The sequence below is a fragment of the Pleurodeles waltl genome, chromosome 7 (assembly GCF_031143425.1).
Source record: "Pleurodeles waltl isolate 20211129_DDA chromosome 7, aPleWal1.hap1.20221129, whole genome shotgun sequence".
NCBI classification, from domain to species: domain Eukaryota; kingdom Metazoa; phylum Chordata; class Amphibia; order Caudata; family Salamandridae; genus Pleurodeles; species Pleurodeles waltl.
This window is the reverse complement of record NC_090446.1, coordinates 939,107,101-939,127,502: the sequence shown is the minus strand read 5'-3', so window position 1 is coordinate 939,127,502 and position 20,402 is coordinate 939,107,101. Positions and strand designations below refer to the sequence as shown.

At 44.0% G+C, this 20,402-nt stretch overlaps 1 protein-coding gene across 1 annotated transcript in view; it reads left to right on the top strand.

Annotated features, from left to right (window-relative positions):
- Nucleotides 1-20,402, top strand: part of ADAM19 (ADAM metallopeptidase domain 19) — a 238,525-nt gene that overhangs the window by 29,090 nt on the left and 189,033 nt on the right. Inside the window, exons 3-5 of the mRNA XM_069199648.1 lie at nucleotides 5,481-5,551; nucleotides 13,740-13,818; nucleotides 17,959-18,035. Of these exons, the coding sequence (XP_069055749.1) occupies nucleotides 5,481-5,551; nucleotides 13,740-13,818; nucleotides 17,959-18,035 (227 nt within the window). The remainder of the gene's footprint in view (nucleotides 1-5,480; nucleotides 5,552-13,739; nucleotides 13,819-17,958; nucleotides 18,036-20,402) is intronic.

Genomic DNA, 20,402 nt, shown 5'->3' with positions numbered 1-20,402 from the left:
TGGAAGGTGTAAATATCCAAACTCTATGACCTCAGAAACCAAATCGCTAAGTTGACTACACTGGGATTGGGACGCCTGATTTGACCCTTGTTCTATGTTAACAGATCTGGTCTGTTTGGAAGTTTGTGATGGGGTACTACTGACAGATCCAGAGTGTTTTGTACCAGTGTTGGCGTGCCCACGTGGGAGCTATGAGTATCATGGTGAGAGAGGTGTGACGCAAATTGTTGGCCAGAAATGGAACTAATGGGAGAGGGGGGAAAGGCGTAAGCAAATATCCCTGACCAGTTGATCCATAGAGCATTGCCCTTGGACAGAGGGTGTGTGTGTTTGGATGCAAAGTTTTAGCATTTTGCGTTTTCGCTTGCTGCGAAAAGGCCTATGTCTGGTGTTCCCCACATTTGAAAGTACGGTTGAAGTACCTGTGAATTTCCCATTTGTGTATTTGTTGCTGCGTCCTGCTTAGTAGCTCTGCTAAGTGGTTCTGTATCCCTGGGATATATTCTGCTAGCAAGTAAATCTGATTGTGAATTACCCATTTCCATATTGTTTGGCCTACAAGGGACAATTGGGATGAACGTGTTCCCCCCTGTTTCTTCAGATAGTACATTGTTGTCATACTGTCTGTTTTTATTAAGACTGATTTGTGCCTGATCTGAGGTTCAAAAGCTTTTAGGGCCAGGAACACAGCTAACAATTCTAAATGGTTTATGTGATAAGTTACTTGCGTTGAGTTCCATCCCCCTTGTATGGTTAAGTTGTTGAGATGAGCCCCCCAGCCTGTCATTGACGCATCTGTTGTTATTATGGTCAGAGGCACTGGGTCCTGAAATGACCGTCCCCTTATTAAGTTGTTGTGATTCCACCATTGCAGGGATTTTCAAGTTTGGCGGTCTAACAATACTAGGTCCTGTAATTGACCCTGTGCTAGAGACAATTGTTGTGAGAGACACTCTTGCAGTGGTCTCATGTTTAGTCTTGCGGGCGGTACTATTGGTATGCATGATGCCATAATTCCCAATAGTTTTATGCTAAATCTTACTGTGTAATTCTGATTGGGCTGTATCTGTGATATGAGGATTTCAAAAGCCTGTAACCTTTGTGGATTTGGGTAGGCTAATGGTTTTTGAGTATTGAGAATTGCACCTAGGTAAGGTTGAATCTGTGCTGGTTGAAGATGAGATTTTTGGTAATTGATTGTGAACCCTAATGTGTGTAGGGCATCTATTGTGCATTGAGTGTGTTGTTGACACTGTAGAATATTGCTGGATTTTATTAGCCAATCGTCTAGATAAGGGAAGACATGTATGTGTTGTCTTCTGAGGTGAGCTGCTACTACAGCTAGACATTTTGTGAATACCCTTGGAGCTGTTCTTATGCCGAAGGGAAGTACCTTGAATTGGTAGTGTTTGCCTGCTATTACAAATCTTAGGTATTTACGAGGAGCTGGGTGTATGGCAATATGTAAGTAAGCATCTTTGAGATCTAAAGCAGTCACATAATCGTGTTTTTTTTATATGCTTTTAATATGTATACATTTGCTTGCGTTATAGCCTGATTACATTTTCCATTGTAGCTAGTGTGAGAGCAATGGTAGCTTGTAAAATTTGGAGAAATGGGACTATCTATTTAAATAAAATTGCAACGTTTATTGTTACCAAGCCCAATCGTACTCATAATAGGGTCAATATGTGAGGAATGGGATTGACTTCTGAATCGACATGTGCTACCAGGCAGGGGTTAATGACTTTTTTTTCTTTCTTTTTTACACGTCTAGCTGATGCCATTACCTTTTTGAAGTTTTGGTGGCCATACAGTAGGGCAGTTGGAGAATTTCATTTTTGTTATATAGGAAGCTGGGTTGTGCGGAGTTGCAAATTCTAGTTGCATAACAAACTTTGAGTCAGGCAAACACTGTTGTTCGAAGACAGCCTCATTTAGCCTTACCCGCTTGGAACACTGACGGAAGGCTGACAGAAGGCTATTTCAGAGGGTCTCCATTGCAACCAGAGTATCTTCAGATGTTTCTGAGTCTTTCTAGACAGTGGCGGCTCACTGCGCTTTGAAGGGGCGGGGTGGCGTGTGGGGGGGTGAGGAAATTGAAACAAAAACATTAAATTCAGAAATAAAATAAAAGCTTACCTGCGCACCGCACCACCGCTCCTCCGTCTCCTCAGCAGGGACAGGCTCCCAGCCTGCCCTGCACCCAATCCTGACGCTCCTCAAAGCAGTGTTAGGATTGGCTGGGAGCACCCAGCCAGGGTGCTCCCAGGCAGACTGGGAGCCTGCTCTCTCCAGCACGACAATACAGTGCTGGGTTGGAGAGAGCACAGTGTGCATGTGTGTTTGGCTGTCCCAAGACGGCAGGCCAAGCACACATGCGCACTGAGGGGAGTGCACGGTGCGCTCCCCTCATCTCTGTCATCTCTCATGGCCCTGCCCGTTTAACAACAAAAGGATAATAATAAAGATAGTTCATTATCCTTTTGTTGTAAAAGGTTTGCAGCTGCTGCTGTTTGTGGTGGGGGCAATGCTCCCCCGCCATAGCGGAGGAGCCACTGCTGTTTCTAGACACAAGTTTAGTCCTTATTGCTCACAGGCTTTTCTTGCCTCTGGAGTTTTCTTCTTTCAGATACCACCTCACAGTGAGAGGAAACTGGCTTTGTTACTCAGGGCCAAGTACCAACAAGAATTGTCTCAAAAACGAGTGTGTTCTTGTTGACCACCAGGAGGTCAGCTCACTATAATCATCTGTTAGAAACATGCAGTGCTTGGCATGGAGGTTACAATCCTCTCCCACTTCTCCAGCAGTCTCTACTCTGCTTCCATGTTCTGCACCATGTAAGTTTCGAGTCTGACAGTCTTCCTAGTACATTCTGTTTCTTGGAAGCGCTCACAAGCTTTGACTTCATTGGATCACAGAGTATGAACAATCTCCAACCTCTTCTCTTTGGTGGAGGTCTTTGTTTGGGTCTTGTTCTGGATGCAGTAGGCCGCAAACGTCAGCACACGAAGAATGCTGGTGTAAGTCTGAAACTTTGATTCTAAACACCATCAAATACAATAAACCCCTGATCCTCTACTTACAGCCACTCCCTACTTTACTACAGGTTTCTCACTTATAGCTACAACTCTATAAAGAGAGTGATCACTTTAAAGCTTTCAAAATGTTATAACTGTTAACTGTAAAAAATGGATTGCCCCTTGAGAAGTCCATGTGCATTTATTCCCACTCTTAAAAAAGGAAAACACTGAAATCGCTCAAACTGAATTGGTGACCAGTGATCCTTGTTCCCCCTTAAAAGTGTTCCTGAATCATATTTCTCTATATCCTACTATCTCAACTTCTCTTTTTCTTTGAAGCTTTATTATAGCAGTGGGCGTAGCCCCTCATGCCCATGCCTTGTCTCTCTCATCGCAATGGGTGGGTTTGTACAAAGGGACTCGGCGTGGCTCTTTTGCAGCTGTCTCATACAAAGAACAGGAATGCTCTTTGTCTGAGAAACTAAATATAGGTGCATTTCCATGCAGTTACAAGCACTAATCTAACAAGTCTTGTAATTTCCTTTTGCGTTTTAAAGGAAACACATGGACTGAGAAACAAGTTAGTAATTTCTCATTTCACACTCAAAATACCAGTAGTCTATTTCACAGCAACAAGCAGAGAAACTTGTGAAAAGGTTGTGATTTCTTACACAGTGTCATTAGGTTTAAGGTGATTCACGCTCATCCAGGTCATTGAAGAAAGTGGGTCAAAAATTGATATTTCTGAAGTCCTATGACAATCTAGGTGTCATTAATGTGGTTGTTTTCTGTAAATAAGTTGATTAGTTCTTTAATGTTTTGAAGCATAATGGAGGGAACCTAGAAACATGGATGTATATTCATTGGTGAGGTGGCATGTGAAAGTATGGAGACAATGCGTGACTTCCTGGAGAGAAACAAAATGACTTAAAGCTTTCTCTTGGGTGCGCATCATTTTGAGCTTTTTAATAAGAGCAGTCAGATGTACTGCATCAAGGGGTGGGCTCCACGGGACACTGAGATTGAGCTGGCCAGGGGGAATGGGGCACCCATGGTCTTTACAGGCTAGAGGACCCTTTAATTTCAGCTGTGGGGGTGTAGTCCCAAGGGCCATTGAGGCTCAGCGAGCGGGACTGCGTGCCCCCTCCCCTTTGTAATGATGTTGGCCTCTGGAGGATGGGGTCCCTGGGTCTGTAAGGGGTTGGGATGGGGGCTGCATGCTAACTGTAACTAATGCCTTCAGGAACTTTGTTTTTTTGGTAGCCATACTTAAAATAAATATGTCTTTAAGGCCTTCCTTCCGTTCTCTAACGACAGCAGGAATTGTTTTTAGAGCTCTAGGTGACCATAGGTGGCAGATATGGTTGAAGTGACTTGATCATTCATGTACAGTGGTGAGTCAAATATGAGTCACAGAATCTTAGCTTTGGAGCGATAGAATTGCTACCAACGTTGAATTCTCTATAAGTAATTAAGTGAGCCAGCTGAACTGACCAAGAAAAACGAAAGAAAATGATTTTTCTAGTCTCTGATATCCACCTGTGGCCTTTGATTACATAAGAACAATTGGGTTTTGGGTTATGGAAATCAATTAATACTACAAGACATTTGTGCTCAAATATAACAAACGTCTTAAGGAGTTGTGGTGATAAGCGGGCATTGTTTCTCCAGTACCAGTTCTTTGCTGTGTGTCTGCAAGCAGGTATGGGCCTGCAATTGTAGAGTGGCTATCTCTCAAATTTGTAATGGAAAGGGGATATACAGACGTTTTTGGTTATCTTTGCCCAAAGAAGACTTTTTTCAATAAAGGGATTGCCCAGACATTTTTCAGACCTTTATGTACTTCTGCTGACAGAGTTATTTGTAAGATTAATGGTGTGGTATCGTCTATATCCTCCTCAATAACTTTAGTAGGCCAATATAATCAGGGCAAGAGGTAGGGCTCAGAAGTTTGATCATGGGTAGGACCTTATCGAGAGAAATCGATGAATAGAAAAGGTATCTTTTATAACCTTCTATAACACAGTCTGTTCATTACTGGGGATCTGAGAGTTGATCTGGGGATTTTTTTCTGTATTTGCTGGTAGTTTGTTCATGATTTTTTCTCAGAAGTGGTTGATGCAAGTCTGTGATTTCAGGTCTCCTGCTAGATCTCTTTTGATACCCAGACTTGTGTAGACAGACAATGAGCCTGCAGAGCGCAGAGGTTTTCTGTTGCTCTTCTGAGCTTTGGCAGTCACCACTTGAGGAAGTAAAATATTTTCTTGTCCTTTGTTTCTTGACAGTGACCTTGTTTCCCTGGTGGTTGGAAGGTGGGAATGGGTTGAGGAAATGTAAACGCCTCATTAGCTTGCACTCTGAAAATGTGGTCACAGGCTGGGAAAATTGAAGGTTGCTGGCTGGTTTTTAGGAACAACAGTAACAGTATTTCAATGTACTCATTTTCTTGTTTTTAGTTTCCATCTGCGGCTCGACTCAAGGTGACTGTGGAGGGCAAGGAGCTGATTCTAGAGCTGAAGAAAAACAAGTAAGTGGGTTATCAATTGAGAAAGAGGACGATCTGCCAGCAAAGAGGTCTGTGCCTGGCAGGAACAACGAGGCCTGTGCTGATAAGGACAACAAGTCCAGAGTTGATAAAGGCAAAGAGAATGCCTGGCAGGCACTGAACCCATGTGATTGACAGAAATCTGTGCCAATGTGTAACTTGCCAGACACTTGTGTGGCAGTTAGAAAGATGAAGCCTGACGGACAGAGTGAATCAAAACTTTGACACTGTCCAAGAGCTCACAGCCTCACAGAGCAAGAGTGGCTGATATTTCTCAATGCAAGATATCTAATTGATGTCAGAAAATTAATGTCTGTTGGTTCAGGAATGCTATTGTCCGATAGGGGCAGAAAATAGGGGCACGTCTGTAAACATAGAAGTCAGAGTGTGACCAAGGTCCGCTACGTGTTGAGTGTTTGCTAGGAGTAAATATACCAATGGGTTACACGTACAGAGACGTCAGTGCACAGCAGGGTGAGAGGTACATGTGCCTTATAGGAAAAGAGTGCAATTGTATGACAGAAGAAGAGAGGTTAGTTATTGATTGTAAGGGTTATAAAGGCCAATGTCAGACGAGACAGGAATATCAGCAAGCAGGCACTTCCGTAAGTGGCTCAGGGACAGCCAGGGTGCATCCCTAATAAAGCAAACAAAAAAGGGACCTTCAACCAGAGTCCCATAAGGCCTCTGTCCTTTACTTCCTGAAGAAAAAAAACTATTCCTGTCTTCCTGTCACACGCCAGATCAGCTTTACAATAGCACTGGAAGTCCTCTTTGTGACACAGGGACTAAGTAACATGATGAATACTGTTTGTTTTACCCATGGTTTTGTCTGACCTAAGATACTATTTAATGCCACTGAATAACCAGTTAGCCAACTGAATACTTGACTTGCCAAGGATAGTGAAAGCAAATAGCCAAGGCACCACTTACTTTTAAATTGTCCCTGTGAAGTATTTTGTTGCCTATGGTCCAAGATAAAGGTGTTCTATAAAAATATGTTGTTGCCTCTTGACTTCAGTTATGTTTTTTTTTTGTTCCGTAAGAGTCTACTAATGAATTTGTCTAAAACAGTCTATGCATCATGTGAGGGTTAGAGCACAGGCAGCGGGCATACATTGGCAGAGGGTTGGTCTGACTCCGGGTTGGTCTGTCAGAGTGACCATTGTCTGACAAGATCACATGAGAAAAAAGCCCTGTGTCTGTTGGGCAGAGAGCCCAGTGTATGGCAGAGACAGATCTGTCAGCAGAGAGGCCAGTGACTGCCATGAGACAAATCATCCCAGAATACACACTCCTTCCCCTCCCCCTCTGAGCCCTCAGTTCAGAGTTTTGGTTGATCGCTGCAGAGACAGCCACCCTCGTGATCGCCTCCTTAGATGACCTGCGCTATTCATATAAATGTGCTACTTGTGCTTTAGATTTTATTGGCCAATAGTTCAGTACCTAGTAGTTTAGGGAAACATGAAGAATGCCTCTAAGGGGTGTTATGAGGTCATTGAACTTGAAATGTTAAAGGTAGGCAGGTATGCTTTTCCCAGGCAGGACTGCCTTTCTGAAACCCAATGGAAATGGAAGCCCAAAATAGAAGATGAGGGAGACACATTTGAGAATAACCTCACAGAATAGTAAAAACTGCTGCCACACACTTAAGACCTGATTTTGATTTGGCAGATGTGGTTTTACTCTGGCAGGACGAGGGTGTAAAGCACTCTAGTGCCCTGACTGAGTCCTGCCGGCAAAAGTTTGAAATGTCTGTTGGCCCAGAGGACATCTCTAGCATTGGCAGAAACCGCTGTCATGTTGGTTCCTGGCAATGCATTGTGAGTCAACATGACAGAGACGCACAGCAAACTTAAAATGTTTCATTTTTTATTTTCCAACAACCCAAAGTGTGATTTTGTGTCGGACAATGTAAAAACACAATACCACCCTTGTCATAGAAGTGTTATCCCATGGCAAGAGGGGCATTTTGCAATTTTCACTGCTGCTTACCACCAGGTTTTACCTGTCGGTGATGAACAGTGAAAACTGACTGTGTTCACCCACTCTATATTGGGCGGGACATATAGCAAAACCTCCCATGGCCCTTACTCTTTTGGGCAGTCGAAGGGTATTTTGGAGGAGACAAGTAGTCTCTGTTGTTGACATACTGGATGTCTGCCCAACTCTAAATGAGGCAGATGGACCTCCAGTTGGCGGAGAGGGTACTCGGACTCAAGAGTACCCTCTCCGCCAAACTCTAATTCAGGCCCTTATTCTCCTCCCCAACCTACAGAAAGGGAATAGCACCTTGGTGACCAAGACAATTTTTTGAATTGATACAGCTGTGAATGGGTGCCTTTGTGTCCCCTGTAAGTGAAAAAACATAGGTTATTGAGTAATCCATTTTTTATACTGTGACTCGCAGAGAATCAGATTAAAGTAGCCTTGCACACATAATACAGGAAGTGGCTGTGAGTTCAGTCCATATGAAATAACAAACAGCTGAGCCTTACATAGGAACGTAGGACCCTCTATGATGTAATTGGTTTTACCTTGAATAAATCTTAAAATGAATCAATCTGTGGGCTGCAGTGCAAAATAGCAGTGGTCGTCCCAGACTCAAACCTTAAAAATGCTTGATGTGAGACTGGGCATTTTTAGGTCTCTATTGTATACAACAAGGGGCTTGCACCCTGCCCAATGTTTAACATGTGTTGGCTTCATTGTCACTCACATCTGCTGCCTTCTACTTGGCTGGTGTGTGCTGGCTTCTTTTACACCTCTTTCAGCTAAAGCAAGTACTAATTGCTTTAGTGTGAATGCTGTCCTTCCGCTGAGCACGCTGTGATCAGTACTTAATTTGAGCTGGTGGTTATCGGTGCTGTGCACCGGCACTTATTTTTAGGGCTCAGCACTTAGTTTTCTGCATCAGGATTTACTGTGAGCAAAACACACAGAAGGGAAAGACTGAGGAAGAGAAAAATGAGAAAGCGTCAGAAAGGCAGAAAGCTGCAAGAGTGAGCTGAAGGGGCAGGGATTAGCTGTAAATGGATTAAAGAGGCCTGAAGTAGCTTTAAGATTAGGCTGCCTCTGTATTCAATGCTTGTACATTTCAATGCAGCAGCCGCGTGTTTCAGAGGAGAGCTTGGGGAACCGGCACGTTTTTTTTTTTACAAATTAAGCACTTGCTGTGATTGAGGTACAACTTTTATTCTTCTTCCCTCTTGTCCTTGTTGAACCTCTTGCCATTTGTAGATATATTCTACTATGCCCTACAAACTTCAAAGAAGCCCTTTTCTCCTTTAACATGTATGTTTATTGTAACAACATATGCTATCTGCGTCCAAATGTATTTTCATTATGACGTGGACATGGGCACAATTGCTTTCTTTAAGTGATAGGATTTTTTGCCAAATGTCATTTTTTTTTTTTTTTTTTCATGCATTAGGCGATGATAACTGGGGAGTTGTGCAGAGGCCTAAGAATTATTGGCAAAGCCAATAGGTCTCAGCTTTGTGACTATTGACTCTGCCATTGCCTTTTGTTCATACTGTACAGAATGGGTATTGCTGACTTTGGCAATGTTTTGTAGCTATGCTGCATAGTAGTGTGGTTGCTGTGCAGCAGGGCTAAAAATACATAATTAAAAAGGACCATGATGCATCTATCGCAAATGCCCTTTATAAAAGCGCATTAGCCCTGGCTGTATCATAGTGTTTTGTTTTTTTATTAATTTTAGCTACAACGCAAAGCATCTGCGCTGCTGTGCAGCATGCGTACAAGACATTGTCCAAACCAGGAACTCTCATAGACAAGACCTATTGGCTTTGTCAATGCTTGTTTTAGATTGAGCTGGGATTTCTTTGATAATGGTGCGGCTGAATTCAGGGGTTTTACACCATGCTCAACAGCTAGAGCTACTGACTCTCTCTAAGAGAAATCATGGCAGCGTGGCATTTGCGGGAATTGATCAGTGGAACATTATTATCTAATAAAGTCATGCCACTTGCGCTCTCACCGAGGCAGGTAAGAGATAACATTACTTTCGTTGACAGGTACGTCTGGCAGGAGTTTCATTTGAGTACAGTTCCGCTAGGGAACTGGTTTCCAAATTCTTTGGAAGAATTCTTCATTCATTCATGGCCTCTAGTGATAGTGTAATCAATGGGATGCAAATCCTTGTTTGGATCGCGAGGCCTCTGCGGTCCATGTACATGTCCCTAAAACTATGTACTATCGTTTTCGAGGTAGTCGCAGCGATTACATCACCGGCCTCTTGGACCGGAGCCAAGATGGGTGACGGGCTGGGGCCCGGGGTCGCGAGCTAGGCTGCATGGAGGCGGCGTGCCGCGTGCGCCCAGGGTGGCTCCGTTCCAGTTATGAGCTCACCGCCCCAGCCCCCTGCCATGCTTTTAGCCTAATGAGATCGATAGAGAGGCGTAGAGGGGAGCGAGCCTTCCACCCCGAGAGACGCTAATGACCTTAGGCGGCCGCGGTGAGCTAGGCCAAGAATCCTTCTCACAAGAGCCGCTGCCGAAGACCAGGGCCGCACGGAAAGTGACCCGCGAGGGGTGGGTGGCACCGGGGCAGCTCTTAGCCTGATGAGGTACACGTCCTCATGAAGTCATCACCGTCGCAGACAGGTTCCCTGGTGCGTAGATTCCCTGTCTGGAGGCGTTCCGTCGTCGTCGTCGGGGGAAGAGATACAGAAAACAGCGACTTACTGGCTGTAAGCATAACTGGTTCCTTGACTTTGGGAGACATATATTGTAGGTCCTTCTGTGGAACTTTTGCTATGAATGAATGCCTGCCCCGCCCCACGTGCCTTAGCATGAAGTAGGCTGGGTTAGGAGTGTTTCAGGGCCCTCAACCACCACGGCACGCCATGAAGTGTGTCACCCCGGTGTAGCTGTTATCCGAGTTCCCGTTGCTTCCAGTTGCATATTTCCTGCTATAGTCTGGTGCAGGAATGGCCGAGGATTCCAAACTCCCCAGCTGCTGGTGTTGAATACTGGCTGTTGGGCGCCTTCGCATGGACCTCATACTCATGCGTGAAGAGCTGCTCCTTTCCAGCTTTTTATCCTTGAATTCTGGGACTTGTAGTCCTGGATTTTATAATAGCAGCAAACAAAACTACATGTCCCATAATTCAAGGATAAAAAACTTAGATTGCAGTAGCTCGTCACTCATGGGCCTGGGAAACGTCGTAGGGCTGCCTTTGGTTCCCAGAGCTCGCGTCAGGTGCAGAGGCCGCGTTATTATTGCCTGTCGGGTTGAGTTTGGACCAAAGTCCACAGTTACCCCGACTGTGACGGTCATGGTACAGTCCAGTATTGTGCAGGCGTGCTACAGGACCCCAAAACCCCCCCTCCAGCTTTTGGGAGTTGAAGTTCTCGGGGCTATTTCTTTGCTCCGAGGATGACCCCTTCACCGTTAGCCTCAAAGTCAGTGTTGGAGGCCACCTTAGTTGGAGGCACAGCCCACGGCTCACAGGGTCAGGATGGGACAGCCTGGTTCACTTAGGGTCCCTTTGGTCACTGAGCCGTAGCCACTCTTACATTAGCGCAATGCAGGGATGACGTTATGCATTGAGCCTGAGGGTGAATGTGTGCGGTAGCATCATTGACTCGGCAGTGTACGTGAATACTGGCTCAAGTCGGAGGACAGTGGCCCTCTGTATTCGTCCTCCGTCTTCAGGAAAGGGGACGAGTGACTGACGACATCAGGACATTGTGCTGACATGACTGGGCCTGGGGTGAAGCGCCCCCCGCCCCCAGCACCACCACCACCACCACCGAAAGAACAGAGGCAGCGGAAGTGCACTCTGCATTAACACTGGCGCGGCTGTGGGTTCGGAGTCTGCCCAGTGGCGATGCTGAGATAGCTGTGTAGGTTAATGTGCTTACTGTAGAAAGCTGCGTACAACTGGTGTGAACATGCACGTTTCTTTTCTAGGGAAGGATATTCCGCCATTTATCCTTCTAAATCGATGTAATTTAAATGTGCAGCACTGGGCCCCTGCACTAGTAACATCTGTTATTTTCTGTGCAAAGACAAATAATTGCATTTTCCCTTTTTGAGCCTGCTTCATGTCATACAAAGTTGTAATGAGGGTCGGACTGCTGGACACCAAAATCAGCCCTGACACCAAATGTGCAAATCAACACCACCCTTGCAGGAGGCTGCTAAAAATGAGGGCATGAGTGGGTCATGGCAACCCAATCTGCTCTGAATGCAGCCCCCTAGCTTGCAGCCCACCAGGAAACGGCAGACATGCCTCCCCTGTTTTGGTTACGCTACAAAAACCATTTATATCACCTGCGATGTGAAGTGCAGAATTGCCTGGGTAATTGTTTCCTGCTCTGCCAACCAAACCCTCAGTGCGGTGACCCGCTATGTCATCGACGAGGAAACGAGGTAAGCCAACGTGGATCAAATTGTTCCCGAAATGACTTGGTTTAAGGCCGAAGTGCGGGCGCCTGGATTGGAGGATGTGTAATACACTGCTCGTGCGCGCTCCTCCTCATGTTCCACGGCGCTCTGGTACCCAGAGAGGTGTGTGGTCCGCGCTATCTGTAGCAAACCCTCTATTATAAATAAACGTAAATTATGTTTATACACCGGCCAAGACTGTCAAGGTCTGGCATGCGGCTCTTCGGCCTGTGACTCAGATTACCCTGGCCCCGCCTTCTTAAAATAAAAAGAGGATGCTCGCTGCCTGAGAGTTCCCTCGCAGAAGCGTGTCTTGGAAGAGGCTACAAACGTGTCTCAAGTAAAGACGAAATAGTTTGCCTGTGCGTCCCATCAGACTGGCGTGTCTACAGACACAGTTGGTGTTTAGAAACAGACTTGGATTAGAGAGTGCACTGGAGCAGTGTATCTAGGTTTAAACTGCGCAGGCTCTGAATCGACGGGTGTTTTATGAACCACATACTCTCAAAAACTCAGAGCTGTGGACAGGGTCGGACTGGACGTTAAAATAGGCCGACCGACCCGCCCGCTGGCCCTCCCGTACACCAAAATAAAAGTGACCCTCATTACTGAATTAGAGCGCTAAAAAAGCGCCCCATGTGTGCAAATTGGGTAGTTTTGAGCTTATAAAGACACGCTGAACAATTGTTTTGCTTGTTATGAGACTGCATGGCTTTGAGCTTGCTGCAGGCAGTGTTCATTTTAGTATCAGGTACATCAACAGCAAAAGCCACCCCAAGAGACCATAAACAATCTCACAAACAGTAAAAAAAAAAAAAAACAGCCCACATACTGACTTCTCAGGCCAGCCCGTCGGGCCCTGCTTGATTGCTCTGTAGCCCGCCCGTAGCTGTGGATCAGAGTGGGCAGTGTTTGACGTCAGCGAGATTCGCGGATCAGTTCGTGTCTCAGGCTAGGGATATTTACTATGAACAGTGCCCCAGAATAGGCACAGCCACAGGGCATAGGTCGGGGTTCCTTGGATCAGAAGGTGTTTCGGAATAGACTGGGTACCAGAATATTGTGCGCCTCACAGCAGAGCAGAGCCTGTCCCAGAATAGATGGTCCTGGGTCGCAGAATCTCCGGAAGCAGAATATGTCTTAAAATAGGGACTAGGCCAACTTGAGCACCTGAACAGTGTTTCAGAATTTGTCTCCAGCCACAGCCCTGTCACAAGAGAGTGTGTGTCAATATATAATAGCTCTTAGGTGAGAGATTCCCCACCCGTGGACAGAGAATAGACAGGCCCTCAAAGCACACTTTTTCATTTTTATTTTTATAGGTTTCCAGATTTACACAAAAAGGTTATATAAAACTCATAGCATTAACATTCCATGATCATAATCCCAGTTTCTTCATTTGTATTCAATAGCAATACAAAAGTAGAATTTCATGATTACATTAAATGCCTAAAATTTACCATTGCATCAATTGATAAACCCCACAGCAGACCTACTCATGTCAGCTCATTTAAACCTAAAATTCCCACAGCAGGCTGCATTAAAATGAGCAATGAGGATTTGCAAGTACTTCATTATTGACAGAGCTAACCTTCACTGGCAGATTGTAGCCAAAGTAGCAGAGAAGATACTGTATTGTACAGAATCCACCATAATTTCAATTAGAAATGTAATGAAATGTGAGCATATCTTCTTGCTGGTCTCAAGTGAGAGTTGAACTCTGACCAACTTTCTTTCTTTCTTTTTTGAACAGACAGCTGTTGGCTCCAAATTACACCGAAACCTATTACAGCAGAAGTGGGAACCCGATCGTTAGGCCAGCCAACCTCACCGTGAGTAGCCAAAAAATGCCAAACACTGGTCAGGCCACCCTGGTCAAAAATGCCCATCATAGGCCTAGTCAAGCTCCCAGAGCAGCCAACAATGAGAAACACTGCCAATCTATCTTAACTGTGGGTAGCCAAAGAATGCTTAACATTGGCCTAACAACATCATTCTCACTCGCCAAAAAAAGCTCAGCTTGACCCAGCTAGCCTCATCAACTGTAGCCAAAAAATGCCCAGTACTGACCCACTAACCTCATTCTTAATAGCTACTGAATCCCCAGCACTGTCGCAGCCACCATGAGCAGCCACAACATTTCCAACACTGACAGATCCAACCTTCCTATGTGTAGCCAAGTTAGAGCAGATATAATCCTGCCAACCTCACAGCAAGTAGAACTTCCAGCACTAGTCTAGACATCCTTGTAGTTGTCACGCTCCCCAACACTCACAGATATATTCACAAAAAATAGTAGCCAAAAGAAGGGGGACCAATGGCCTTGCAGATATCACAGGAGCAGCCAAAAAGTACCAACCCTGGCCCAACCAACCTCATGAAAAGTAATCAAAATATGCCCAGCACTGGCTGAGTTGACCTCACTATGAGTGGCCAAAGAACGCTCAATATTTGCTCAGCTAGCAGCCAGCCCAGTAAACCTCATCAAAAGGAGCCAAGAAACGACCAACATTCGCACAACAAACTTCTCAGTGAGTAGTTAATGCTGCTCATTTGACCACCATCCTTAAAATGCGTAGATAAAAATCCCATCTCAGGCCCAGTCATCTTTACCATGACCTGCAAAAAATACCCTTACGGCAGTGGTCTCCAAACCTTTTAATGCCGTGCCCCTCCAGTGGAAAAAATAAAAAGCACTGTTATTTGTATAATGCTTCTTTTGGTCAGAGCCCGGCACCCCCCCCCCCGGGATCACTTGAGGCCCCTCTATGGGGGCCCGCCCCCGAGTTTGAAGACCTCAGCCATACCGACACAGACAACTTCACTGAGCAAAGCCAAAAAATGGCCAACACTGCCCAGGCAACCCTATTTAGAGTATCAAAAGAATATCAACACTTGCCCAGTGAATCTCAGTGTGAGTAACCCGGAAATGCCAAACACTGTCCTGCAGACGTAACTAAAACAAGTCAAAATATGCTCAACACTAGCCCAGCCAACTCTCACTATAAATAGTAAAAGAATATTCAATGGTGACACAATCAGTCTCACTGTGAGTATACAAGATTCTCCAAATATAATTTTCCCAGCCTCACTGTGAGAAGCCCCGCCAATCATGGAGAAAGAACAACACATCAACATTGTTGCCTGAGTAGTGAAACGATTTCCAAATCTGGCAACTTGAAATTGAAGAACACATTGGGTACTACACTATTTGGCAGTCAACATGTTAATATGGCAACGTTTTGACCCATTGAATAACTTAAAGCAGGGTCTACATCCGGACAGCAATAGAGCAACCTAAGTAACTGAAGCATAATACAGTCCATTAAATAGATGTACATGTCCAGTGAAGAATGGTTAACCAATTGTATTCAATAATGTCATACCTCACTAATACGGAAAAAAATAATGTGTGTGGCGTCTATGTGGTGCCAAATCTGGGGATACAAAATACTACTATTACTATCCAAAAATAAGTATATATAACCCCTGCAGAGTTCAACATATCTGCACTTTGCTCCCAAGCGCCAACTCAAAATTGTTCTATGTGTAAAAAATAGACGCAGTGTTCTCATCTTGTGGACTAGGATTGTTTATGGTGCAGACATTTACAATTATGTGGGTGTGGGTCAAGACTTCTTGTCTGGCATATATCACAAAGACAACTACTACATATACAACTAACAGTTACAGCACATGACTGATGAGATCCAGTGACAACTGATTAAATGAGTAAATTGAAATCAAAGAGGAAGAGATATAAGCAATGTACTATCAAGAAAAGAGCTGGAATAGATTGACTCTACTGGCTTAATTAAAATTAGACTAAATAGCATTGAAGAATTGAGCTGTTCTTGGGATCTTTTGAAATCATGCAGACACACTGCATCTTGTACACTGTGTAGTGGTTATTTTTGCATTATATTCACTGATTTAAATATTCACGGGCGGATGGCCAAGCTTTTTCTGTTCTTCGCCCAGCTATGGAATGGGGTTGCTTCTTTGGCTGTTAAGCAAGTGGCCTTTCATGGAGGCTTTGGAAATATCTTGAAGATGCATCTTTTCTGCTAAAGACTTCATAACAATTGTTTTCTCCTTTTTGCAACTGGTTGGTCTTACCGCCAGTAAGCATTTGGTTGACTGAGCACTTAAAAGTACCTAATTAACTCAATCACAACAGAGGGCCAGCCAACTTCATCACAGGTAGACCAGACATCAGTAGAACGGACAAACTTTCCAGAATAACCAAAGAACATATAACACTGACTCTGAGTCACCATGAGTAGCAAAAGAACCACAGAATGCCCACTGTTTTCCCTCCCCACATCACTGTGTGCAGACAAGGAATCTATAATATGCGCTCCGTCTAGCTCTTTTGAAATAGAATCGCCAAAACTGCCCTGCAATGAACTGACCTCATAAGGAAACCTCATGAAAAATAGTCAAGAATCCGTATCTCTGACCCTATCAACCTGATTTTCATTAGCCAAAATATTTCCAAAACTGTTGAACGTTATGACTGACTCAGCCACACCATCCCTAGAAAACTCCCCAGCTATGTCGCAACCAATCATCCGTGTAATAACCAATCACATATTGTCCCTTGTTTGTGCACACAATGTAGAGTTGATCAAGCTGTAGTGAATGGTCCTGTAGAATTGTACGATGCTTTTGCATCTCATCTTTCTTCTGTATGCTGGTGGCAGCTGAAGAATTCATTTTTAATTTCACGTTGCCATACAGCAGAGCTCACCATGCACATTGGCAACCAGGATTCACTACAGTAGGGCTCCAGGTGCACAGAGTGATAGAGGGAGGGGAATGATCTTCCCTGAAACTCTTTGAAGTTCATTGAGGTGCATATGTAATATAAAAAGGTGTCTCTGTGCTTTCCTGAATGGCTGGATTGATGCATCTCACATTTCTCTACAAAACATCCTCAGTGCTTGGATTGATGCATTTTCCATTTGCTCTACACAGCACCTTCTAAGCCCCCTCCTCCACAGAGCAATGTCTAGGTCTACATACATTCACCCCTAGTTCACTAAGCACACTCTGCCTGGATGTGCACAGTGTTTTCTCTACACAGCACCCAGTATGCCTTAGTTGATGCACTAATACTCTGGTGCACCAAACACCTTCTGTGGTTTAGTCAGTGCACTGCCTTACTGTTTCATATAATGCCTTCTATTTCTTGGTTGATGCATTGCCCATTTCCTCCATGCAGCACTCTAACAGTCAATTGACGCATTGCCTCTCTGCTCTTCACATGGCCTCCACGCCTGGATTGATGCTTTACCTTTCTGCTCTACACATAGCCTCTACGCCTGGATTGATGCTTTGCCTCTCTGCTCTACACATGGCCTCTATGCCTGGATAGATGGTTTGCCTCTTTGCTCTACACATGACCTCTATGCCTGGATTGATGGTTTGATTCTCTGCTCTGCACATGGCCTCTACCACTAGATTGATGCTTCGCCTCTGTGCCCTGCACATGGCCTCTATGCCTGGATTGATGCTTTGCCTCTTTGCCCTACACAGAACCACCTACCCTTGGGTTAACAGCATTGCCTCTTCAGCTCCATGTATCATCTATTATGCCCAGGTTGATGACTCTCCCTAATCCCCTCTCCATTATCCATAGCACCTTCTATCTATGGGTTGATGCATTGCACATGACAACTCCTACACAAATCACCTTCTATATCTGGGTTGATTAAGTGCCCCTCTGTTACACAACTTACTATGCCCGGATTCTTTCATTCATTGTCCCTCTGTCTGTTACACACAGCAGAGTGTCTCCTATGCCTAGCTACATTATGCCCCTCTGTTCCACCCAATACCCTCTATGCCTTTGTTGATATACTGCCTCCAATGCCCCATACAGCAGCACCATGCCTGAGATTAGACATTGCTTCATTTGCTACACACACTGACATCTATGTATTGCTGTCTTCTGTTTCCTTTTCCAGGAACATTGTTATTACCACGGGACTGTCTTAGGGTGGAAGCACTCACATGTCGTTCTCAGCGCTTGTTCAGGATTCCGGTAAGATGTCCCTGTAGCCAATCCAAGACATTAATGGAAAAGAGACAGACTACAGAGACAGAATGACAGCAGAAAGAATAGATTCTGTTTAACTGCAGCCATAAAGAGAGAAACAACCACCAGAGAGACATTAGTGAGAGACACATTGAGGAAGAGAAACTGACTGGCTGGGGAGACAGACTATCTTGGTACAGAGTGAGTTTATTAACATGGAGGCTTGACTGAGATGCACTTCAGATCTAAATTCAAAAGCAGGAGACAAAAATAGAAGTTATGTTGGAAAAAGTTTGGGAGTGGTAGCATTTCCATCCTTTTCAGGAATCAGTGCTCATCAAGGTGGATGGTTCTTTGGACCCAGTAAGGGGTGTGGTAGAAACGTTAATACAATTTCAATACAAACCCAATAAACTTAAAGACCATGACCAATGTGGCCATGGAATGAAAAAAATCCATTTGAAAATAAAGTGAAGGTATTTATTACAAGCACAAGCTCACAGTCATGTAGACTGTTCACAGTACAAAATCATAAAGCTACATAATCACCAGGGTTTGCCCAAGGCAACAAAATAGGTTCAGGCAAACTCACACTAACAAAACTCAGCATTCAAGAAAAACAATGCATATTATTAAAATTAATATCCTGAGATACAGAAATCAAATGTTGTTCAGGGTTAGCAGTCATTAGTCATTTCAAAATCAGCAGGGCAATAATTTAGGCGGGACAGTGGAAAACCTTACCCCTAACCAAATCAGGAAAATACATGTGTGGGGTGAAACACATGTGACCATATTGCAAAAAGCACATAAAGGGCAAAAACAATTTGGAAAAAGATAATCTTGGACTGTAAACTACTAACTAAGGTGGGCTAAAGACAGATGAGAAGAGAAATTGTCAGCATATCTGAAGCTCATCAAGAGTCTTCTGAAGGGTTTAAATAAAAAAATTCTAAGTCTCAATAGGCCATCTCAAGGGACATAATCAGAGAGGAATATACCTCTCCAATGGGCTCAGCATTCAGGGACTCTTCATCAGCAAAGCTGCAAGTATCAGGGCAGCATCTGGGAACTGACCAAAGTCCAACTGGATACTGACATATCAAAAGTCATAAAGCATTCTGATTCGCCAAAGGTATCAGCCCATGTCACGTTGAAGGGGCATCATCCAATAATAATTCCCAAACTTCCCATGAGAACACCTTCCATCCGTGTGACTCCACGCAAGTTTGAAACAATTGTATACACAGTCTGTCCATGTTCCACAATGTCATTTTTTTCCAAGAGCACTACACTACATTCTCTCTGAACAATAGGGTCTACTACCAACTTTTAGCCTTCTCATGGGAAAATAATCTGAAAGAAAACTCACGTTATGAAATGAGGTCAGTATTTCCTGGACAGTCATGAAATAAAACTTCAACAGGCCTCACTCATGCTAATGCAAGAGAATTACAAGAATGCATTCAATTAATACGTTTTGATAAACGCATATAATATGTGACTTATGAATTCAGCATTAATAATATTTTGTCACTATGAGTTATACATTTAATTTTAAATGAGAACACTTTACTAATGGGTTTCATTAGATGTAGTAGGGAAATATGTTTTTCTCATTTGTGCATGTATTTTTAATTCATTAATGACTAGAAATTCAATATTGTTTCTATGTGCACTGTCAGTTTAAAGTCTAAGTTACATTGTAACATCAGTTTTATCCCTCTAACATGTAATTTAATACAAATGCCACCTAAGTCAAACTCTGCAATTCAAACAAATACACACTTAAATTGCATCACAGTGCATCTTTTGAGTTTGAATATTAATACTTTTAATAGCCTAAAACATAAACTCACATTTTGATGATGTCTGTGACAGAGAGGCTCTACTAAAATGTAGACTACATCAGTAGCATAGTGAAGGTTTACTTTGTCTCTTGCAATGTGTTGGGTCCTCTGAATGATTGAACAGATGAGGACGTTTTCAGGATTTAAAAATTCAAAGTCTAAAAAAAAGTAAAAACAACGTTGAAAGGTTAAGAGGTACAGCTATAAACAAAGTTGCAAGATAGGCATTTTGCTTGTGGAAGATGGTTTGGAAGCGTGTTCTGAAGCATGGACTTCGCACTCCACTTAATCCCCTTCTGAGATCACCTCTGCTGAGGGCTCCTTTCTTCTCCTGGCACAGAAGAGGGGACTGTGAGAAAGTAGCCTCTTTCTAGCCTTGTTACCCCCACTTTTGTCCTGTTTGTGAGTGTATGTCAGGGTGGTTTCACTGTCTCACTGGGATCCTGCTAGCCAGGGGCCAGTGCTCATAGTGAAAACCCTATGTTGTCAGTATGTTTGTTATGTGTCACTGGGACACTGCTAG